Genomic DNA, 25,017 nt, shown 5'->3' on the forward strand with positions numbered 1-25,017 from the left:
GCATAAAGGCCATTTTAGTGACCTCCACCCCTCTGCAGAGGCACCTGACCTAGACAGCCTTGTCCCTCTCCAATTAGCCAGTACACTCTACTGCTCTGCAAGTGCAATAGGACCTACAAGCTAGCTCAGTCTCCTTTTCTCCATGTCATGCCTGGCACCACCCCACTCCCACTTCAAAATGCCTTTTGGGGACAGGGAACAGAGATATAGGAAACTGCCCTAAGTGATTTTTCTGCAATGTCCTGAGCTCAATTCTGCAAACCTTTTCCAATTCTAATTCGTACTTTAATTTCAGTGGATACATTCATAGCCGTTGTATCTGATCAAAGATAGTAATAAATTCATTCATTCTTAGCAGTAGTCCTCTCCCACTTCTCTTACAACACATTCTCCTTTCGCATTCAATATTAGTCTCAAAACCAAATTGCTTCCTTCTCTTTTGTCTTCTGTTCTTTTGTAGTCAAGGAGAATTCTTGAGTCTTACAAGAATCAACAGTTGCAAAACACCATGCAACAGAACACAAAGGAGCTTCTGAATAAAGAGGTATAAATACCTCTTTATTAACTGAGTTAAATTACATTTCTTGCACATTTTGTGTTTCATCACCTTAGTCATTTCACCACTGTTAGTTTATGAGCTATCAAAAATATTTATTAGATAATTTAAAAGTCGGCCAGTTTAAGACCAGTTAAGGCAATCTCATTTTGGCTCAGCCGGCATAAAGCCGGGAAATTGGAACCCAAGACTGATGCCTTACAGATGTCCCACGTGATCAGTAATGATGTTGTACAATGTCACATATTGTGCTCGCTTACAACTTGTCCTCCATGCACCCACCCACACACCCACTTCCTTGAGGCCCTAATCAAGATCAGGAGGATGGATGACACCGACAGAACAGAGGCAAGTCAGTGAGAGGAGAATCCGATAACCTTTCTTCCCAAGCTTGGAACAAGCTCCCGATGGTGCTGCCATCCAATCTTTACTGGCGTGCACCTTAAAGTCTCCTCTCTATTGAATCAGGTTAAGGACAACAAAGGACTAGAAGAGTGCCCCCTCCCAACTGCAGAACCTGTTCTGCAAGCTAAAGAAGTAAACAGTCTTGGGTCAACTAACAGAGGAATTCCTCCAACAATAGAGATGCTTCCTAAGGCAGTACAAGACCAGGACAACGTGGGGCATCTTTGCCAGTGCCAGACACTCCATCCTCCCCATCTTGATTTGGGCCTCAAAGACCATTATTACTGATCATGTGGTACATCTGTTAAGGCATCAGTCTTCGTTTCCTATTTCCTGGCTTTGTGGAGCCTGGGCCAAAATGAGAGGGCCTTAACTGTGGTCTTAAACCAATATGGTTTTTTAAAAAACTCATTTCCATGGTCTATGAAAAGGAAATTTATCATTACAGTGTTGACAATCCAATACTCTCTCCAGTGTCAAATTTAGTGTTGACTGTACAGAACACTGTATAATATATCGCAGTGAACTGCATTCTATTATATTTTTTATATTTCTAACACAAGTTGTGGGATATTTTGCATTATAGTGGAGTCTTACAATGGTATAGTAGAACCAGTGTGGTGTAGTAGTTAGAGTGTCAGACTAGGACTGGGAAGACCAGATTTCAAATCCCCATTCAGTCATGAAACTCACTGGGTGACTTTGGGCCAGTCACTTATCTCTCAACATAATTTATCTTACAGGATTAACCTAACCACATACACTGCTCTGGACTCCTTGGAGGAAGAGCAGGATATAAATGTAAAAATAACCAAGTATACTACAGTATGTACAACCGTGTCTTGGAAAGTGCATGTGGGGATGACTTTGGTGGAAAAAAATATCCAGTATGAGAGCCATTTCCCACCTCCATGCAGTGCTGTGCTTTTCCCAGGGCTGGAGGACGGAGGAGTGGGGAAGGCTATAAGAACAACACAGCCCAGTAAAGCCCCAGCAGCATCTTGAAATCTACACACAGAGCACTCAGAAGTGTTGTCCTTCCCAGCAATTTGGCTGTAGAACTCTCTGGGGAAGGTGCTGGGAAGCAGCCAAAGAAAGGAGCAGGGGCAGAGAAAGCGAGGCAGAGAAACAAGCCTCCAGCCAGCACTTGAATGAAGCACCAACTGGGGAGGATCAGGAGAGGGTTTGAGAGCACTTTATTCTGATGTTGGACATGCTCCCTGCACCTGATATGGGGGGCATGGTGAGTCCACACCAATTTCAATGGGGTTGCGAGCACCACCAGGAGCTTGTCCCTTGGTCACCAGTGAGCTTCCTACGTGTCTATGTTCAGGTGGTGTGAGTCATGAGGCATTATCAGAAAGTCTCCAAGAATGCTAACTTATTTCATATATACAGGAGCCAATATCCAGACTGCGCTGGCACAACAGCCTTTTCTGTCACATATGATATGGAAGGCAATTTTCACCAATCCCTTCCTTCTCTCCTCCTGCAGTCCCCTGTGATTCCTAAAAATATTTCTTCAACGAAATAGGAACCTATGTTCAGGAGACACAGGCAGCTGCAGAGGCAAGGGACAAGTGACTGCTAAAATCGTGTCCCTCTCCTTTTGCAGCAGAATGACTTTGCACGAGCATGGTGCTAGACTGGATGTTGGCCAGTATTACTAATAAATCTGTTTCAGACTGTCTTAACTGAAGCTTTGCAAATAATCAGATGTCAACTATGCCTTCCCAGGTAGGATGATGGACACTGTAAGGGTGAAGATGAAATGGAAAACAGACAGGGCACTAATGTCGCATTTTGCATGGCATATGACAGCACTACTCTCAAAATGAGAGAGGAACAATGGTAATCACCGTGAAGGTTTCGTCTTGCTGGTGTAACAGAGGTTACCCAATGTGGGTTATGCCCCCTACTTGCTCCAGGAGGCAGGACAAACAAATCTGAAGAAATTTAATATAGCCCTCTGGTGGGTGGTCCTTCTCAGTTCATAGCACAGCTCTAGCTCAGTACAGAAAGATGCAACCGGTAAAACATCTAAATAGAACAACTGAGGTGCCTATTACTCTGGTCCAAATGCAAAACATATATACAAAGGAGTGCAGATATGGAAGAACACACACAAGACAGGACAGGGAAACCCGTTCTTGGACCTCAGATCCAGCAAAATCCCCAGGTGGGCCTGGGTGAGCTCCGTTACACCAGCAAAAAAGAATCCTTCATGGCGAGTACCAATGTTTCTCTGCTGACGTAGGAGGTCACCTAGTGTGGGAAATACCACAGAACTCAACCACGTATGGGAACAAGCCCAGCCGGATCTAATGATCGGGAAGGACCCACTGCAAGACCCTCTGACCAAATGCCACCCTAGCAGAGGCATGCTCATCCATTTTGTAATGCCTTGAGAAGGTAGACAGAGACTTCCAAGTGGCCGCCTTACAAATCTCCTCCAAAGAAGCATTAGTAGCAGAGGCATGCTCATCCATTCCGTAATGCCTCGAGAAGGTAGACAGAGACTTCCAAGTGGCCGCCTTACAAATCTCCTCAAAAGAAGCATTAGTAGCAAAGGCAGCAGATGTGGCGGCTGATCTGGTCGAGTGAGCAGTGATGGTCCTAGGAACCTTCATGTGCTGTAGATCATAAGCCAACTGGATACACGACCTGACCCAACGAGCAATGACCGCTGCAGATGCTTTACACCACAGTGCGGCTGCCTGAAAGGAAATGAGCAGTGCATCCAATTTTCGAAAGGAAGCAATCCTGTTGTTGTAGATGCGAAAAGCCTGCCACAAGGCCAGCTTACGCCATTGTTTTTCCTTGGGATGTTTTGGTGAAGGACAAAACAATGGCAACTGTGTGTCAGTCACTCTATGAAACATGGAATTGACCTTTGGTGAACAAGACAGGTCCAGGATCAGGCAATCTTCAGCAAATATACAGAGATTGCCCTCCACAGACAATGCCTGTAACTCCAACACCCGCCTTGCTGACGTAGTAGCCACCCAAAATGCCACTTTCAAGAACAACACGTTTAAAGATGTAGATCTCAGAGGCTCAAAAGGAGTCAAGTTTAGAACTCTCAAAACCATGTGCAAGTCCCAGGTTGGGTAGCGGTGGCAGACCAGTGGGGAAATCTGAGTGGCCCTCAAAAACTTCTGCAGCAACAGATGTCAGGAGAACAAACCACCCTTATGTGGAAAAGCCATTTGTTCAAGGCACGTTACCTGTCTTTTTAAGGTGGTAGCTTTAAGTCCCATTTGACAGGCCATCCTGTAGAAAAGCCAGCAGGTGTCGCTACTTACACTGGTTCAGCCAAACTGAGTGCCTGGAAATCCACAAAAGAAAACTACGCCAAGTGATCTGATAGATTCTATTGGTGGAAGCCTTTCTATAAGCCAGAATCATGTCAATGACTGCCGAAGACAACCAATTTTTCCTTAACAAGGACCTCTCAGCTTCCATGCGGTCAGCTGAAGCCATGCTGGATTTGGGTGCAGAATTGGGCCCTAAGAGAGCAGGTCCACCCTCATTGGTAAACTGACAGGACCCTCCACTGCCATGGCTACAATTTCCGAAAACCACGGTCTTCTCGGCCAAAATGGTGCCACCAGAAAAAGAGTTGCCCTGCCATGCTATTGAAAAAAAAAAGGGTAGTTTTCTGCACTGCTAAGCTGACCACTTCTGGAATCCTGGCTCATACAGGACTCGATCTGCTCGAGCAGATCATCCAAGTAACAATGTAAGTGAACACCCTGAAGGCAAAGATGCACCACCAGTGGAACCAGTACTTTTGTAAACACTCTCTGAGCAGAGAAGAGGCCGAATGGCAATGCTCTGTACTGGTAATGTACTCCCCGATAGCAAAAGCATAGGTTCTTTCTGCTTTCCACATGGATAGGGACTTGAAGATATGCTTCCCTTAGATCTATGGAAACCAAGTAATCTTCTGCCTGAATGGCTTCCACTATCGACCAGAGGGTCTCCATGAGGAACTTCCCCTTTACCACATGACTGTTTACCCCTATGAGGTTCAGGAGCGCTCTTAAGGATCCATCCTTTTTGGCACTGTTAACAGGTTGGAATACATTCCCTTGCACACTTGAGCTGGTGCTACTGAATCTGTGACCCCTATCTAGACTAGGTGTTTGATGGCTAGAAAGAGCCCTTTGTGCTTTGCAATATTCCAGGACTTGGGTGAAGGGAGGAACTTCTCTCTCGGCTGGTGGAGGAATTCAATCTTGTAACCCTGACTTACTATGGAATGCACCCACTGATGAGGTGGATGCGTTCCAGGCGGGGCAAATATCCCTTGATTGTCAGGATTGTTGCCTGGGCCCCTTGGCCTGGGTTATGAATGAAGATCTATTCTGGGGAGGAAAATGTTGTCTGCCATGTCCCAGCTTTAGTCCAATAAGGCCTATTAGACCAGGAAGATTCTCTTGTGCAATAAGATTGGTGGAAGGCCATAAAAAGTTGAGAACACCTGCAGTTAGAGACCTTGTCCTCCTGCTTCTGGGATGAAGGCAAGGCCTTGCTTTTCTCTTTTGTCTCCACAAAGACATCCTTTAGAGCTTCATCCCCAAACAGCTCCCCCCCACCCACCACATAAGGTACAGCTGTAAGAAACTTGGATGTATTGTCTACTTTCCAATATTTTAGCCATATATTGCGTCTAGCGGATATGCTAGTGCACGCAAACCTGGCCAAAAATCCAACACTGTCCAGAGTTGCATCCACTGTGAAGGCAGCAGACTTCTACAGGCTCAGGAGCTTGCATCTCATTTGAACAAGATCAGCAGGCAGATCATTCAATAACTCATCAATCCAAAGCAAGGACACCCTTCAAATTGTTTGCCCTCTCCACTCTCTGTGTCCAGCCCACCTGTTGTTTTAAGAGCATGAGTCTGCATGCGGGAGACATAGGAGGCACCCCTGACTGCTTCTGGGCTGGAAGTGGAGGAGACAGGGAGCGTGCCTCCAAAACCGCCCGGTTTTGTTTTTGCGAGCGAGTTCCTTCACTGGCTTCCAATGAGCTCCGTTTTCGCCCACATTGGGAGTAGGCATGTTTTTTCCATTTGTGGAGGCTGCAGCTGGGGAAGCTCCAGTGGCTGGAGTCATGCCCAGAGTCCCCCTCGTCCACGGTTTTATGAGGGGAAAGCCACTGGGGCCCAGTGACACCAGCTAGGGTCCCTCCCACCCTATCCAAAGTTGTTTGGGCTGTTTGTGGGTCCCGAGTCCTTGGCAGGAACAATTGGTACTGGGCTTGCTTGCTGTGCAGAGCAAGCATGCCGACCCTCTTCTGCTTTTTCTTCTCCAATGTTTAGTCAGAGGAGCAGCAGGAGACACAGAAAGGAGAGGAATGGAGAGTAGATGAGTGGGGAGGGGGAGGAGGAACAGAAATCTTATTTATTTATTTTTTAATAAGGTGGAACCCCCAGGATAAAGGCAGCAGAAGTCTGGGCTGACAAACAAGGGAAAGAACACAACAAGGAAAAGACAAACAAGAATTTGCAGGCCAAAAACAATAAAGCTAAGCTACAATGTCTCACTGGAGCAGAAGCAGGACAAAAAAAAAAAAACTGAGAAGGACGACCCACTGGATGACTATATTAAGGTTCTTCAGATTTGTTTGTCTTGCCTCCTGGAGCAAGAAGGGGGCGTAACCCACAATGGGTGACCTCCTACACCGGCAGATAAGTGTGGGTCAGGGAGCTGATTCAAGACAAAAACATGCAAGTTACATTGTGTGTCTGTTTTGAAGTGCGTAGCTACTAGATGAAGTTCTATTTGCAAAACATCTAGTGTTTGCCTGGTGTCGTTTTACAAATTAATATTTTAGCATTAGGACACTAAGAACAAGCCTCTGAACCAACAATGCTCATAATCAAGTCATGTGCTAGACAGCACAAACACGTCAGGAAAGTCAATGATTTTTTTTAAAAAATAGGGTTGTTCATAGTAAACCTAGCATATAAAGAAAAGGGGAACTGCTGGTTGGTTTTAAGCTGTATGCAGGATGTCAAGACTCAAGTAATTTTATTGAACTGTATTCCTGGTAGAAATTTTGTTTCCCTGTACAGGAAAGAGTTCACCACATAGTTTTAAAGCCAACATATTACCACCAATCCTTTAAATCCAACACATGTACCCCATCCCTAAAATGCAGACTATATGTTGTGTAAATTAAGGTTGTGCTTGCCTACTGGGAGTTACTTGTCTCCCCTCCAAGTCTATCTTGCACCCACACATGGGATGTGACATTTAAATTGGGCTACATGTAGTTCAAATCCCCTGCATATTTATCCTCAAAACTGGGGGCAAACATAGCATACTTTGATCTACAGTGAGGGAAATAAGTATTTGATCCCCTGCTGATTTTGTCCGTTTGCCCTCTGACACAGAAATGAACAGGCTATAATTGGAATGGTAGGTTTATTGTAGCTGTGAGAGACAGAACAACAAACAAACCCTCAAAAGCCCAGTGCCCAAAAGTCAGCGATGGATTTGCATTGTAGTGAGGGAAATAAGTATTCGATCCCTTCACAAAAGATGTCTTAGTACTTGGTGGCAAAACCCTTGTTGGCAATCACAGAGGTCAGACGTTTCTTGTAGTTGGCCACCAGGTTTGCACACAACCCAGGAGGGATGTTGTCCCACTCCTCTTTGCAGATCCTCTCCAAGTCAGAAAGGTTTCGAGGCTGATGTTTGGCAACCCGAACCTTCAGCTCCCTCCACAGATTTTCTATGGGATTAAGGTCTGGAGACTGGCTGGGCCACTCCAGGACCTTCATGTGCTTCTTCTTGAGCCACTCCTTTGTTACCTTGGCTGTGTGTTTTGGGTCATTGTCATGCTGGAATACCCATCCACGACCCATTCTCAATGCCCTGGCTGAGGGAAGGAGGTGCTCACCCAAGATCTGACGGTACATGGTCCCATCCATCGTCCCTTCGATGCGGTGAAGGTGTCCTGTCCCCTTAGCAGAAAAAGACCCCCAAAGCATAATGTGTCCACCTCCATGTTTGACGGTGGGGATGGTGTACTTGGGCTCATAGGCAGCATTCCTCCTCCTCCACACACGGCGAGTTGAGTTGATGCCAAAGAGCTCGATTTTGGTCTCATCTGACCACAACCCTTTCGCCCAGTTCTCCTCTGGATCATTCAGATGTGCATTGGCAAACTGCAGACGGGCCTGTACATGTGCTGCCTTGAGCAGGGGGACCTTGCGGGCACTGCAAGATTTCAGTCCTTCACGGCGTAGTGTGTTACCAATTGTTTTCTTGGTGACTATGGTTCCAGCTGCCCTGAGATCATTGACAAGTTCCCCCCGTGTAGTTCTGGGCTGCGTTGTCACCGTTCTCATGATCATTGCAACTCCACGAGGTGAGATCTTGCATGGAGCCCCAGACCGAGGGAGATTGACAGTTGTTTTGTGTTTCTTCCATTTGCGAGTTATTGTGCCAACTGTAGTCACCTTCTCACCAAGCTGCTTGGCGATAGTCTTGTAGCCCAGTCCAGCCTTGTGCAGGTCTACAACCTTGTCCCTGACATCCTTTGACAGCTCTTTGGTCTTGGGCATGGTGGTGAGTTTGGAAGCTGAGTGATTGCTTGCTTCTATGGACAGGTGTCTTTTATACAGGTACTGTAACAAGCTGGGATTAGGAGCACTCCCTTACAGAGGGTGTTCCTCATCTCAGCTCATTACCTGCATATAGTGAAAAGACACCTGGGAGCCTGAAATCTTGCTGGTTGATAGGGGATCGAATACTTATTTCCCTCACTACAATGCAAATCCATCGCTGACTTTTGGGAACTGGCAGGGGCGTATCTATAGGGGGCGGGGGGGGCACGTGCCCCAGGCACCACTTGAAGGGGGGCGCAATTTCTTAAAATTAAATAATTTTTTTAAAAATGGCCACCAAAAACAAAATAGCCACTGGGCATGCTCAAATGGCCTCTGTGAGGCCCTAGGGCATGCCACGCCTCACAGAGGCCATTTGAGCATGCACAGTGCCCTTTTTGTTTTCAGTGGCCATTTTTAAAAAAAAATATTTTTAAAAATGACCACCGCACATGCTCAAATGGTGCCTGTGAGGCCCTAGAGGCCAATGGGAGGAGGAGGAAACTTTGCAGACCCCCCACAGCCTTTAAGATGTCCCCCAAAGGGGCTACAGGTACTTTAAAAAAAAAATTAATATGATATGTCACTGTACACATATTCAGATTGGCACTATGTACAGAGAATAAGGGCTTGTGAATACTGAGCTGAAGTTTATGAGCTAAGATTGTATCCATTTGCTCTTACTTTGCTTCTTGTGATAAGTGGTCAGTTTGTCTTTGAATCAATGTGAAATCCTTAGTATTAAGGCCCACTGGGAGTTTCTTGCTCTTTCTCTCATTTTTACTGTCTTTCTGAAATACTAGAATATATTCCAAGCAGTGACACAGTTTACTCTGCATATCATTTAATTATTTTCAGAGTATCTGGGAAAAGTCAAATTCTCCATTTATTTTTAAAACTTATGTAATCGTGATGCTACAATGCATAGCAGAGAATTAGACAGGCACTTCTTTTAGTTTTTCCAAGTACAACTCCGCATAATATTTGGAGATTTCATGAGCCCCAGCATACTGAAATTTGTCGTTTTCCAGCATTTTAACCTGAGCTATCCAAACAAATTAATGATAGCCCCACAATTTGGATAGTTTTAAAAAATAAATCTGAAGTGGTAGATAGGAGCTTGACCACATGTATGATATCGGTAATTTTTTAAATTTTTTAAATTTTTAAAATAAAAGTTTTCTGAAACATGTGTGTCAGTCAGATGTATGTTGGGGATGTGGCGGGGGTGTGTGGCGGGGGGGCGCAATTTCAGTGCTTGCCCTGGGCGCCGTTTTCCCTAGTTACGCCACTGGGCACTGGACTTTTGAGGGTTTGTTTGTTGTTATTCTGTCTCTCACAGCTACAATAAACCTACCATTCCAATTATAGCCTGGTCATTTCTGTGTCAGAGGACAAACAGACAAAATCAGCAGGGGATCAAATACTTATTTCCCTCACTGTATGTAGATAGAACACTATTTACATGCCATTAAGAACATGCACTTGACTTCTTCACAGAAAGGAAACCAAGCTATCAAAACTCCTGCATGCTGAAGAGGCCACAACAGTGGTGCCTTTAGCTTACCCAACTATACTGTTATCCTGTCCACTCAAACACTCTGCCATCTCAAGACACAAGTCTCATACTTTGTTCCACCACACAGTTCTTTAAGGACCCAGAGGCATATTTCTGCAATCTACAACATAAGGAATACTTCCACTGAACAGATACTGTATCTTCTCAGCTTTTCGAGATTCTGCATGGACCCCCTGATCGTCAGAATACCATCATTTTTTAAGGATGCACAGAATGCTTCCCTTGTCATGCGCAATTGAGATTATCAGCAAGCAGCATCACTTGCCTTATCTTAGGTATGTAGAACACAACATTCACAACCTCAGACATTATTCTGATACTGTAACTGGAGAAACTCACAAAATAAATGCTATGATCATAATGAACAAGTTGAGTAATACCTAGAAAGACAGAAACAACCAACACTGATTACAGGCCACCATCCTTGGACCCACTGAGAAATGCCAAAACGAACTAGACAACATGTTAAGAGAACTCATTACAGAAATTCAGAAGCAAACCAACATAAACACATTCTAGGAGCCACAGATCAAAGAAATATATTCCTTGGCCTTCAGGAATTTTCCACTAGCAAATTCTATGTCATCAGTACTCCTAGTTGTCTTCAGGACCAGAGTTGATCACTATTTTAATGATTTAAATCACTAGTTGGGAATATATTCTATTTAACCATTTTCTACTAAAAGTACATTCTTGTTGTCTAATATAACCTTAATACATATTCAGAGAGAGATGTAGGTTTCATTTTTAGAAGGTTTCATTTTTGGTACATACTATAATAGGTAGACGGTTCTCATAATGCTGTTTCATTCCTGCAACCAGGCCTTGCATTTCTTGGTTGCACCATTTGCATTGTGCACACATGCCTGTCTTATCCACAAGTACAGAAACTTCATTAAAATATTCCCAAATGGGGTCTCTTTTATGGCCTGCTGCCACGACAGGTATTTCCTTTCTACAATGGAAGATACATTCTGAAAACGTTTCCTCAGGAAACTTTTAACTGCATTAATATGCTCTGTTCACTTTTGTTTTCACTTTCTATTCCCCTCCCCTTTCTCTTGCATTTGTATCTAGACTCCTCCTCCTCGCTCATGTCTACTCCACCCTTACCCCAAATCCTTTATTCATTTATTGACTTTCTTTGTCTTTGCACTTTTAGAGAGTGAGGGGGGCATGTGTGCTGCATGTACACTACTTGCACAATAGGATTGATCAGGTCTGTTCTCTCATCCCCATATACTGCTGTTAACATGTTCATAGAATATAATTAAAAGTTATGATTAATATTCGTAATGATAACTTTTATCTAGGTTCTTTATGATTTTATTTTTTAAAAACAATTTAAATAAAACCTTATTTATTTATTTAATTTATTTCTAAGTCATATATTTTTATCAACCCTGTTCAGGACATTACAGGCTTCCTAAGGAAGCTACGGTCCATTGATGTTCTCCCAGAAAGACACCAATTATGGCAACCATAAAGAAGCTTGATTTTTCAACATTCCACAAAGAGACAGACCAATGATCCTATAGCACATTTGACTTTTCCCATTTATGTTTATTCAAAACTGTTTCAGATAGTGGAGCAGCTTAATGTTCTGATCAAAGTTACTGTCCATAAATAAGTTGCAGGTACCATGCTGTGGTACCTGCATGGTTCCACAGAATGTCAACTTACTTATGGTTGACTTAGACCACCACTTCCTCAGTTATGCTATCCTAGCACTTCTCAACCTGAAATACACTGATTACATCGTCATCTGGACCTCCATGAGGGAAGCTCTGGGGAAATTCAACCAGCACTTCAGAAAGTTCACCTATATCTGAAATACTCCATGTAGCCTTGGCTCTATACCATTAGGCTGGACCTCAGAGGTATTCCATGAAGCTCTGAAACTCAGGACACTGTCTTCCTTGGGGAGGGGTATGGTTGGTGATCAGCACAAAATTTCAAAGCCTTGTGCTCATTCTTTGCAATAAAGCATTTCAAGCATAAGGACTGGGAAGGTTTGTGTCAGATGCCCTGGACCTACTGCCCATGAGGACTGATTGTTCTAGACTAGATGCTATGCTAGTAAGAAATACTAAACCAGACCTCATATTACACTATTGTTTATTATTTCCATGTTGTATTGCACCCAAATTATTATTTCTTAAGAAATTTATATTGAAAGGATGCATAAATGATAATAAACAAGCTGAAATTTTTTGATGATATGCAATCCAGTGCAGTTTAGTAAGGAGGGCTGGCCTGAATAACTCGGAGAGGAAAAGGAAGCTAAGAAGGAAGGAGGCAGGCAGGTAACAGCAGAAATTTAAAGATAGGTAAACATTTGGTAAAGTTAACTGAAACATGTAAAGACAGGAAATTTAAAACTAGGCAATAATAAATGTGACCTTGATAATATAAACAATGCATAACTGATAAACATAGAGGAAAATTATGATGATAGGTACCTTACCCACTTGCAACCCTGTGCAATTTGGTAAGGGGCGCTGGCTGGAAAAAAATCAGAGGGGAGAAGGGAGCAAAGTGGCTGGGGTCCAGTAGCTCAACTGTGGCAAGAATAGACTCTCTGGCCACTCCTGCCAGAAGGTTACTCAGAGAAGCCAAGTTTAGCTTTTGCTGCCTGTGGGGTTTGAAGGATCATGATACACTGCCAACCAAAGCTCCTGCAGCAGTCACACCAGGGGAGTCGGGGAAAATCTAACAATGGTGGGGAAAGGAGGGGAGAAAAAGTACTTAGAGAATGTGCTGGAGAGCTGATTCCTTGGTTGGGGCGGGAAGGTGGCGCTTCTAACTAGTTTGTGGAGAGAGATTTTCCCCTCCCTCTTTTACTGGGGGACGCATTATCTGCTTCCTTAGTTTGCTGAGGGGGAAAGAAGGAATTGAGAGGGAGGAGAAGGAATTGTGCTGAGTAGAGGAAGAAAGTGGGAAGGACTAGAAGCTGCCTAATTACCGCGGCCCCACCAACGTCAGGTGATTGACAGGCAGCACCTCTTGGGGCCGGGCGCTGCTAATTCAGGTGCTTCAGGTGCTTCAGGTGGCAATGTTGGAGGAGGAGGAGAGAAAAGCCACTGCCACAGCTCCATGTGTTGGTGAAGTGAGTCTACCAGGTGCGCAGCTATTGTCTCAAGTCAAGAGCTGCTTTTCCAACTCCTGCCCCAAAAACTGCACCATTAACCAGCCCCTCCAGCGCTGCCGCCGCCGCCGCCTCCTCCTCCTCCTCCTCCTCCTCCTCCCTAAGTTTAAGTACTTTTCTCCTTGCCCTGCTGCCTTTCCCTGCCATGTTGTTGGCTGTTCCCTGGCCAGAGTGGGAAGGTAGGGATGTGCAAAAAATTTCGGGCACAGAACGATCTGTGCCCGAAACGAACAATTTCGGGTGATTCTGGGCCGAACCGAATCACCCCCGATGTCCCCTGATATTTTTCGGGCACGAGCCGAATCACCCGAATTTCGGGCACGAAAAATTCGGGTGATTCGGCTCACGGTTGATTTTTGGCGATTTTTTTAAGTTTTAGTGACTTTGGGGCAGTTCGGGGGCATAGCATGGGATCTGGGCAAAAGGAGTGGGGTGGGGTGGTAGTGCCTAATGGGTGCAGGCTACCACCCCAATTTCAGGGGGATTGGGCAAAGGGCTGATTTTTGGTAAATTTCTGAAAATGTCATGTCTTTGGGGCAGAATAGTGGGGTGGGGTGGTAGTGCCTAATGGGTGGAGGCTACCACCCCAATTTCAGGGGGTTTGGACAAAGGGCTGATTTTTTGAGAATTTTTGAAGTTTTAGTGACTTTGGGGCAGTTTGGGGGCAGAAAGTGGATCTGCCCCAAAATAGTGGGGTGGGGTGGTAGTGCCTAATGGGTGGAGGCTACCACCCCAATTTCAGGGGGATTGGGCAGAGGGCTGATTTTTTGAGAATTTTTGAAGTTTGGGTGTCTTTGGGGCAGATTGGGGGCAGAAAGTGGATCTGCCCCAAAGGAGTGGGGTGGGCTGGTAGATAGTGCCTAATGGCTGGAGGCTACCACCCATCCCCAATTTAAGAGTGATTGGGCAGGGGGTGAATTATGGTGAATTTATTTGTATGAGGTTTGTCTTCATAAGGTGAATTGTGCTAAATTGATTACTTCCTCATATTATTCATAGTAAAGGAAAGTGTGAAAAAGTGGAAGTGGGGTCATGAGAGTTGTTTAATTGAAAAAAATCTCATTTGCTATGATAGAATGAGAATTCACACCTCAGAAAAAACTTCTAAGGTGTGAATTCTCATTCTATCATAGCAAATGAGATTTTTTTCAATTAAACAACTCTCATGACCCCACTTTCATTTTTTCACACTTTCCTTTACTATGAATCCAAACCCCCTGAAATTGGGGTGGTAGCCTCCACCCATTAGGCACTACCACCCCACCCCACTATTCTGCCCCAGGCCCCACTTTCTGCCCCAATATGCCCCAATCTGCCCCAAAGACATGACATTTTCAGAAATTTACCAAAAATCAGCCCTTTGCCCAATCCCCCTGAAATTGGGGTGGTAGCCTGCACCCATTAGGCACTACCACCCCACCCCACTCCTTTTGCCCAGATCCCATGCTATGCCCCCGAACTGCCCCAAAGTCACTAAAACTTTAAAAATTCACCAAAAATCAGGATTTTGCCCAATCCCCCTGAAATTGGGGTGGTAGACTCTACCCATTGGGCACTACCACCCCACCCCAAAATTTTGCCCCTGGGCCCCTTTTTACCCCCCCGAATAGATTCGGATTCGGATTAAATCCGAATCCGAACCGAATCAAGGGTGATTCGGGTGACCCAGATTCGGGCACAAAACAGAACAGGGGTGATTCGGTTCGGGTCCGAGCCGAATCACCCGAAATCCCGAATTGCACACCCCTATGGGAAGGTTGATTCTCCCACTCTAGACTGCAGCAGGAACCTATTGCAAATAGCTATGGGCACATATGTGCCTTGACATATCAAGCTGCAGGCATGCATGCTACTATTTTCAGTAGGGCTCTAGCCACAGCCAGAGTGGGGGAAGTGGCTCTTTTGCTTGCAAGAGGGAGCCAATTTCCCCAATCTGGTTGTAGCAAGAGCCCATGCGGTGGCGGCGATGGGGAAAGGGGGCGGGGAAAGGGAGTAGAAGCCAGTTGCAGCAGACAAACAAACAAGAATGCATGACCTTTTGCAATTGCTGCATGGGGGACTTGAATTTTATGTACATGCAAGCAAGCGCTTCGCTTAAAGGGAACAGTTAGCACATCGTTAAACAAAACGATTTGTCCTGGTTGTCTTTTCTGCATTCTGACTTAAGGTCAGGAGAAAGGAGAGAGAGAGTATGGAGATGGCAAAACTCAGCTGAGTGGGGATTAGCAACAATTCACCTTTATTTTTATTTTTTAAAGATTGCAGGACTGTACTGGAGTATAAGAACACATTAGCAAAGAGACAAATTTTACACTATTTGCAGTTATCTATACTTAGCCAGGGAAGGGGATGTCAGCAAACTCCTGCTGACACATGCAGGGAGGGAAATACTTACTGCATATGCACCTATCAAGAATGCTGAATTTGTTCGTTTCCGCTGGTCTAAGCTGGTATAATGCACTATTTTCTTTCTTGATAGACTGAATGACTGTTTTAAAGAAGAAAAACAAGGGGATATTAGCTAGATTTGTTACAATAAGATATTTTGCCTATTCCCTCTTCCATTTAAACCCTGATACCAATTCATAGTTAATCTTATCCTATTACTTCACTATGCCTTCTGGCTATTAACCATGAAGAGGGAAATCTATGACCTCATTTTTGTGACCTTAAGTCCCCCTCAACATGTTCATAGTAGTAGTTTCCAGAAGAGCATTAAAATGGGGTGGGGGTCAATATAGGTGCCAAAGGTTAAACACTCCTCCCTGTACTGTGCCCCGATTCAAATCGCCCACCCCCACAAAAATTTGTTGAAAAAATGACACTGGGAACTCCAGTTGCAGAACTCCACATCAAGTTTGGTTTAAATCTTAAATTTAAAAAAAAAACCTTGTCCAGTGAAGAAAATGAGTTGCTAGCTCTCAAACAAGCCAATCACTTCTCTAATCAGAAGGGCTCCTTATAAAGACTTGGAGCAAACTAAGCACAGGTACAGCATTCTCATCGTTCCTATAAGCCAATTTTATGTAAACTCAAAATTCACATCTTTGCAGATGCTGAGTGAAGTTTCTCTTCAAGGGTGCTATCCATACCAAGTTCAGCACTATCGTAACTACATAAATATGCAATTGAAGGGAAAATTGTATTCATGGCAGGCATCTACAAATCCATTTGCCAGTTCACCAGTGGCAAGTGTCCCTAGACCACAGACAAGCAGGAAATCCAGCACACAAATTTCCTCACCAAAGGTCTCATTTCCACTACCATTTTTGAGAAGGTAAGAAATAGCAGGGATCTTTGCTGATCAGTAGGAGAGGGTTCCCACTCCTACTGCTTAGGGTTCCTTAACATATCCAGTGCATATGAGAAGACCCACTTCCCTCCAAGACCTCTGCTGTGTGCCAGAAAGCGAACTAAAGGAAAAGGCTGACTATTACATTAAGCTTAAAATGTGTGGTTCTCCAATTCATAGAATGTTGTTAAGAAATCAACAGGGATCCCAATTAAGGATCTTTTACGCCATCTCTTTCAAATGGTGCTAGAGATTATACTGTAGCCACTATTATGCTTACTGGTAAGGGCTTAATGATGGAGAGCAATTAGCATGAATTTGGTACTGCCTGACATATCCAATTCCCACATAGTAAATAGCTTTGACAAAATTACTGTGGCAACTAGGAGTAGAACCATGAGGAAAAAAGATGCCTGTTTTATTTTAAATTACACAGGTAGCTAGGATCAACTAATTTGTCAGTCAGGATATTTGCAGACATTTAACTTTTAGAAATCTGCACAATCATAGCTAACAATAACAGAATGAAGCCAGTCCAAATATTTAACATCTGAGATGTTCAATATAAAGAGGTAATTGTTAGAATTACAAAAACCAAGTCTTCAGAAATTCTGGAAAAGAAATCTACAATTCAGCAATGCATTCTCGGTTATGTACCACCAAAAACTAAAAAGTTTTAAAAGATACAAATGTAAGTTAGTCAGGTTGCTTTACACCAGGGCTGCTCAACTTCAGCCCTCCTGCAGATGTTGGCCTACAACTCCCATAATCCTTGGCTATTGGCCACTGTGGCTGGGAATTATGCGAGTTGTAGTCCAAAAACAGCTGGGGGGCCTAAGTTGAGCAGGCCTGCTTTACACAAACAAAAGTATCTCACTACTATTTAGTCTTCATCTGCTGGTGCAGGGGGAATAGATATCCTCTCATGCAGTTCCCTGACCAAACAAAACCTCAGTATTGCACATGATTAAACAGCAAGACTTTCACCTAAACTCAAAAGAGCAAAAATTAGGGTGTTGAGCAAAAATTAGGGTGTTATGCACAAACTCATTCCCCTAGATATGATGCTAATCCAAACACCAGCAGTAGCATCCAATCCCTACGGGAAGCAGTGAATTCAACATTATAGATACGGAATGTAGTCCTATGTATTTTTATTCAGAACTACATTCATTTAGGCCTACAGTACTTCCAATGAAGTGCACAGGATTGTAGCCTAAGAAAACAGATTTGTAGTGTTTTACCTCCAAAATTTTCAGCAAAGCATTGTCCCTGAATTGGTTTTTCAACTGTGCAGAGTTTTACTATTTTGCTCAAAATACTAAATAAATCAGCTTCATATTACATCTGCTCTAGAATATCTAGTAATGAACATAAGTTTGTGAAGACTAGAAGACACTGAAAGAAGTTTAAATGCACATATGCAAGGATGGCTTGTTATCGTTACCAAATAAATATTCTCTGCTGGTTTTCAAAGATACTAGTGCGCCTATTTTGAAAATATTTTAAAATATCTTTCCAAGTAAAAGATGTACTGTACTCCAAAACAGAACATGCATCTTTAGTGGGGGAACTATCCAGGAAGCAGCCAGAATATCTTCCCCTTTTAACTGGTAGTTCTGTAGCTGCTGTTTCTTCTATGCAACTGCAGTGAATCTCACAATAAAGTAAACAGTGATTTTTGTCATTATTTCAAACATCTTTCACACAAAAGGTTCAGTTGTCTTAAAGTCAGACCATTGTTCCACCTAGGTCAGTATTCTTTACACAGACTAGCAGCAGTTCTCCAGAGTTCCAGATGGAGGCTTTTTCCAGCCTAGTCTGGGGATGTAAATGATTGAATGTGGGACCATCTGTATGAAAAGAATATGCTCTTCTGTCAAACTACAGTTCTTCCCTTCTACATGTTTCTAGCATACATTTGCCACTTCACTCACACTTCTTGAGCCTGCAGGAGCAAGACTACCAGTGTGTTAGGCAACAATTGCTTTGGGGCAAGTATCAATAATTGCAAGAGGATACCAGGGCCAGTAAACACGACAGGACATTGAGCAACACTTCACATAGGTCTTTGGGTGCACAAGCTCTATGTGCAGAAAGGAACAAAAGTGTCTTGGGTTCACTCACCTTGTCACATGCAATGGGTTGTAAGTTCCACATTTGTATATTTATTTAATGTATTTATATCCCACCTAAAACTTACATCTCTGGGCAGCTAACAATAAAATACAAATTACAACAAAAATAAAAATCACAATAGTTTAAAATGTAAACCATGTTAAAAACTATCAAAACAATATCTAATTAAAAACCTGGCTGAACAATGTGTCTTGACTGACTTTTTAAGAGTTGTCAAAGATAGGGAGACACTTATTTTGGCAGGGAGCACATTCCAGAGCTTCGGGGAAGCAACAGAGAAGAATAGAGTATACTAGCTGAACCAGGTGGTCTGTGCCTCAAGTCCCCCCCCCCCCAGCTTTCTCCCTTGGCAGTATGCTTTGTCAAAGATATTTTCAACCAAACTTCTCTCTGAAGAGTAAGCTGGAAGAGGAACATTGCTTAATTGCCACTGGCTGACATCCAGTCTAAGTCTCTCAATAGTACTACTCAGGAGTTAAAGGACACTTAATTTCAATAGGACTTCAATTGAGTAATTTAGTTAGGGACATCAGCCAGTGCACTGAATCTAGCCTTCTATAAGTGTGAAAGTGAGCAAAACTTAAAACTCAAACTGATTCTCTCAAGAACATTACAGTAATTCTATTTACAGAAACTAGTGGTTTGCAAAATATTTATGATTAATCTAGTGCTTAATTGACTTTACATCACAATGGCTGCTCATAGTCCATTTTGCATATTTAACAATAGTTTCTACTTGTCAAAAAGCATTTATATTGGGATAACCAAATAATTTTCCAGTGCACCTGTTTTTTTCCTTATTCCAACTGATGTCAAAGACACACACACGTAGATTTAAGCATACATACTTAATGGGCTCAGACTATAGCAATCAGAAATCCTATAAATTTTCCTTCAGAGGAGCATTATTTGTAGGACAAAACAGGTATTGCAAGAATCCATTTTGTTTCTTGAGGAGCTAGGAAAGAAATAATGAGATCACCAGCAGACTAGCAGAGCAGCTGGATCAGTTTGAAGCTTTTTATTTCTCAAAAAAACTTATGTCCAGAGATTTGCAAATCAACAATAATCACTATTAAAAACCCAAAACATATTCACTGTAACTACTTTTCTAAGATATGCCTGAGCCAAATATTAACTTTTTAGAGCCTTTTTCATAAGTGATTGTCACTCAGGAAAGATTTGGGGGTCTTACAAAGCTTACTACCTGAGCTTAGTGCAGAATTCAGTGTTAATTATGAAAGAGGCTGAAGCTAAGAACAAGCATCACAATGCAATTCTATAAATACATAGCATGGCCACATTAAGTACGATGCACTTGATATTAGAGGTGAAGGTCAACTGAAATTACCATGAAGAGAAGACATCTTCATTATGAACACTCTAAAAGTTTCAGCTTTTTGTTTAGATAAAGTTTTAAGCGAGTGAGAGAGGACTATAACATTATGCATGTCACTGTTCCCTCTAAGGTGTGCACATGTGCGCACACTCACAAGTTTTCTGATGTCTGCTCAATTAATTTTAGATCCCACTCAGGTTGAATTAGAAGACCCCATTCTGAATGCATGTGCATACACAGTGCCTTGATACTGCCACCGCCACCCAGAACAAAACTCATTCTGCACAGAGATGAAAAAAATTAGAGGGACCACTGGTCACTATGGGAGAGTTCAGACATCACACAGAATCATAGCCTTGAGAGAATAAGCTCCCTTCTCCCCTACTCACACAAGCCTTGGAAAAATATTTCCAACAGTGGATAAAAATAAACCAATGTAAGTCCTGATGTCCAAACCAATCAATCTTGGTTTATTCTAACCAACATCCTAAGTCATTCAGAGATCTGAAACCCACTTCAAATCCTGATTTTAAGCAAGGTGGTTAGAATAAACCAAAAGCTATTGGTTCAGATGTCATGACCACTATCAGTTGGTTTTTAACTTCAAGTGAAAATAAAATTCTTCATGTGGGCAAGTGATGGGGAAGCACACTACCAACAATTTACCATGGTTCCATTTGATGTATGAACCAGCCCAAACAGCATATACAGAAAATGTTTTCTTTCAACACATTAGAATTTAGGATCCTCTAATGAAGCTGATGAGCAACTGTTTGAGGAGAGAGGAACACCTTCAGAAATCACAGTGAACTTAAGGAAATTAATGTCACTAGTAGTAATGGCTGCTAGCTTAGGCAGTTTTAGAAAATGATTAGACCAATATAATAGCTATTATCCAAAAATGGAATTCCCATGTTCAGGAGTAGTACAGTGATAATTACCATTTTCTGAAAACAAGAAATGCTGTTTCTATCAACACTGTTTTTAAGCTTCCCCAAGACATCTAGCAGCTAACATATATAAAACTAAACATCTAATTCAGCACTGTATCCAAAGTAATTGTGTTCTGAGCAATTCTGATTTCAGTCTCTGTTCTCTACTTCACCAGTTCTTTAATTTGTATTACAATTCACCTCAAAAAACAGGTTGTTCGCATGATATGGTAGTGATCCATTGACATCCATTAAAAAGGGTACTGCGCCTGCGCAGGATCCTTGCGGTGGAATGTCACAGCTTCTCGAGGCATCTGCGCTCCGCCTCCATGCCTCCAGTAGGCCGGATGCCATGTTCCTCAATTCTTGGATGACCACCAAGGACAACAATCATCCTTAGTTGGTGAATTCACTTTTGAAATTTTACTGCATGCACACTCTTTATTCTCATAGCAGAACACTACTGCATTAGAGTTGTTCGGGAGGGTCTTATGGATGTCAACAGATCACTACCAGATTATAAGTTGCAGGTGAGCAACCTATTTTTCTGGATCATGATCTGCTGAGATCCATAAGAATGGGTGTTTCGCTAGCTCTCTTTGGAGGAGAGTGCAGTAATAGTCACTGTAACACCCGCTTTAAAAGGCTTTTCCTAAAGCGCAGAGCATAAATCTATGGCATAGTGTTTGATGAATGGTAACTCTGTGGACCACATTGCTACTTTACAAGTGTTCTTAAAAGCTACATCAGGTAAGTGTGCAGTGGATGAAGCACAGACACGAGGAGTGAGCCTTGATAGCTTTTGGAGGATCTACGTTCTGTGATCTATAAGTATAATTAGTTCCACTAGCCAGTGGCACATTCGTTGTCTAGAAATGCAGGAACCCTTAGCCAAGCCTTTGTAAGCGACAAAAAAGCAACTGGTGGTCCTGAAAACTTTTGTATGATCTAGGTAGTATAGCAAGGCTCGTCACAAATCGAGAGAGTGCATGGCTCATTCCAAAGGTGTGGAAGAATCCTTAAAGAATGTTGGAAGGACAATATCTTGGTTAAGATGAAAGTCTGACATCACCTTGGGAAGGAAGTCAGGATCCATACGCATCAGCACTTTGTCAGGATAAATTCTGGAAAAAGGTGAGTCTATATGCAAAGTTGTTAGTTCACGAACTCGTTTAGCTGTTATGGCTATAAGGAAGGCTGTCTTCAAAGTCACTAATTTAATAGCAGTGCTTAGTGGTTCGCAAGGGCTTTGAATCAAGGCCCCATTGCTCCACTGGAGTTTGAATCGGTGGGTATGTCCATAAGGCCTTTCAGAAATGCTCTGCTATCAGGGTGCAAGAAGAGTGTCTTGCCTTCCCAGCCTGTTTTGATGAGAGCACTGCTAGACGGACATTCAGTGAAACATTTGCCCAATCCCAAGATTTCAAGGTTGTCAAATAGAGAAGAACTTCTTCGATTGTAGCCTGCTTTTGGTTGAAACCTCTGGCTTTAGCATAGTTTTTGAAACACAGCCACTTCCCCAAGTAATTATGTCTCATGGAAGGTTTTCTTTGGTTAAGCAGTATCTTTGTTAGAAACCTATTCGCCATGCTATCAGGCGTAGCGTGAGCATGTCTGGATGTAATATTTGGCCATTGCCTCGGGTTAGAAGATCTGTTTCTTGTGGTAAGCTATGGTGTCTGTTACTTGACAGTTTGAGTATCTGTGGAAACCAAGGTTGCCTTGGCCACCATGGAGTCACTAGAATACACAATACTGGAGCAGCTAACAGGTGTGCTACTACACAACTGATCAAGGGTTTTTTTTGGGGGGGGGGACATGTAAGGGATCTCCCACATCCAGTTCATCTTGAAAGCATCCCCCAATGACTGTGGGTTGTGACCTGCTCTAGAATAAAATCAGACACATTTTGTGTTTTTTGAAGTGGCAAACAGGTCTATGGTAGGACAGATCCAGTTCTCAAAGAGTGGTGCAACATACTGTCTTTATTTCCCATTTGTGTTGCTGTCGTTGAACAAAAGTGCAACTCAAACTGTTTACTAAGACATTGTCCAGACCCTTTATGTGAATTGCTATAAGGTAGAACTGGTGTCTGATGCACTAGTGCCAAAACGGTAAGCTGAGGGCACAAAGGAATCGCGACACCAACTCACCCTTTCTGTTGATGGAGGCAATGGCAGTAGTATTGTCCAACTGTACTTGTACTATCTGGCCCTTTAGAAGTGGTAGGAAGGCTTTCATCCCCTGAAATATAGCTAGGAGCGCCAAGAAATTGATATTTTTTTGTCATGGACTCCATTGCCTTATATTTGATGGCTACTGCAGTGAGCACCCCAACCCAGTAGGGATGCATATGTTGTTATCCAGATAGTTAGATTTAGCATCTGAAAAGGGACACACACACACACGGTTTCCTTTGTTCGTTCACCAATTCAAAGAGTGTAGTATCTGTGTGGGGATCTCAAGACACATTTGTTGGCTGCCTACATTTGGGTGGAAAACTGAAAGAAACCAAAGTTGAAGTTTCCACATCTTTAACCAACTGTAAAAGGTTAATGCACTTTTTAGGTGAGACTTTTTCCAATTGACTTTGATTCCCAAGTCTTGGAGGAGATCTAACACATACAACGTATGAGAACATAACTCGTTTTGGTCTTCTGATGTTATGAGCCAGTCATCCAAATATAGGTAGACTGCAATGCCCTGCCGCCACCACTATGCACTTGGTAAATAAATTAAATAAATAAATGAATACATATATACATACATACCCACCCTGGGGGCAGTGGAAAGGCCAAAAGGTAATACCTTGTATTGCATCGCACACCATGATGGTACTGCTCTTGATGGAGGAGGCATTGAGGGGAATCAGGTCAGGAGATGTAGTCGTAACGGTGGGCGATCGCAAACCTCAAAGATGCTTCTGAGGCTCCGCTTGCTTGGTATGTTGTCCTTGGTTGTTTTTATTCTTGTTCTGGTAGGGAAGTTTGTTGTAAGGGCAATATTGTTTCCTGAAGTCCTTCCTGTTTCCATAGTCAATAACAGAAAAAACAATCCTATTCTTTTTTAAAAGAAGTTTGTGAACTCTCAGAAGAGGAACTAATCCGAACAAAGAGTGACAGCGGTTGGAAAAGAACTGAGGAACGTGGCATCCGGCCTGCCTTAAATAGCATCATGCTGGAGGCGGTGTGCAGATGCCTCAAGGAGTTGCGGCATTCCACCACAAAGATCCAGTGCAGGAGCAGTACCTATTCTTATGGATCTCAACGGATCACAATCCAGATAATGGAGGGTCTGATATCAGTCTCTATTCAGAGACTAAGACCCACTCCCCAAATGATCTCAATGTTTAAATCCCAGGGATTGTTGTTTATTATATAAATGGCTGTTACATACCACAGTTCGCTGAAATCAAGTTTTGGTTAAAGTATATAATTGGGAAAGAAAGAGTTCTTACCTTTAGTTTCTTGTTGAGTTTGCAGTAGTATCGATATATCTGAGCCAAGTTTAAAGGTCCAAAATCTGCATAAAAACTAAAAAAGACATAACAGCAGTCAGAAAGCTTAATTTGAGGCTTTTGGAAAGTTAAATTTATTCACCCAGGCTTTTAATTAGATTTACGGCTTAAATTTTTAATGCTGGTTTTAATTTAACTTGGTAAAGAGGCACTTTTTAACATGATGATTCTCTTTATTCAGCAGGTGAGAGTAACTGGCCCTATCCACCTCCAGCACAGTACCTCCAGTGACTATTCCTGGTGTCTATCTTATGTTTCTTTTTAGTATGTGAGCCCTTTGGGGACAGGGATCCATCTTATTTAGTTATTATTTCTCTGTGTAAACCGCCCTGAGTCATTTTTTGAAGGGCGGTATAGAAATCAAATAAATTAATAATAATAATGATGATGATGATGATGATGATGTTTTTAATGTTTAAGTGATTTTAATTGTTTAATTGATTTAGTTTTGATTTTATCTGTTAACTGATTTTAATTGTTTATTTGTT

At 42.7% G+C, this 25,017-nt stretch overlaps 1 protein-coding gene across 7 annotated transcripts in view; it reads right to left on the bottom strand.

The window, feature by feature from the left end:
* CDC14A (cell division cycle 14A) overlaps positions 1–25,017 on the bottom strand; it is a 185,554-nt gene that overhangs the window by 145,826 nt on the left and 14,711 nt on the right. For all 7 annotated transcript variants that reach the window (XR_008307409.1, XM_053251102.1, XM_053251106.1 and 4 more), the window contains exons 3-4: positions 24,470–24,545; positions 15,706–15,798 (exon numbers count right to left, since the gene is read on the bottom strand). Coding sequence is in view for 6 of the 7 variants with exons in the window: in XM_053251102.1 (XP_053107077.1) it covers positions 15,706–15,798; positions 24,470–24,545 (169 nt within the window). In the remaining variant the exon portion in view is untranslated. The remainder of the gene's footprint in view (positions 1–15,705; positions 15,799–24,469; positions 24,546–25,017) is intronic.

The sequence above is a fragment of the Hemicordylus capensis genome, chromosome 4 (genome assembly GCF_027244095.1).
Source record: "Hemicordylus capensis ecotype Gifberg chromosome 4, rHemCap1.1.pri, whole genome shotgun sequence".
Taxonomy (NCBI): domain Eukaryota; kingdom Metazoa; phylum Chordata; class Lepidosauria; order Squamata; family Cordylidae; genus Hemicordylus; species Hemicordylus capensis.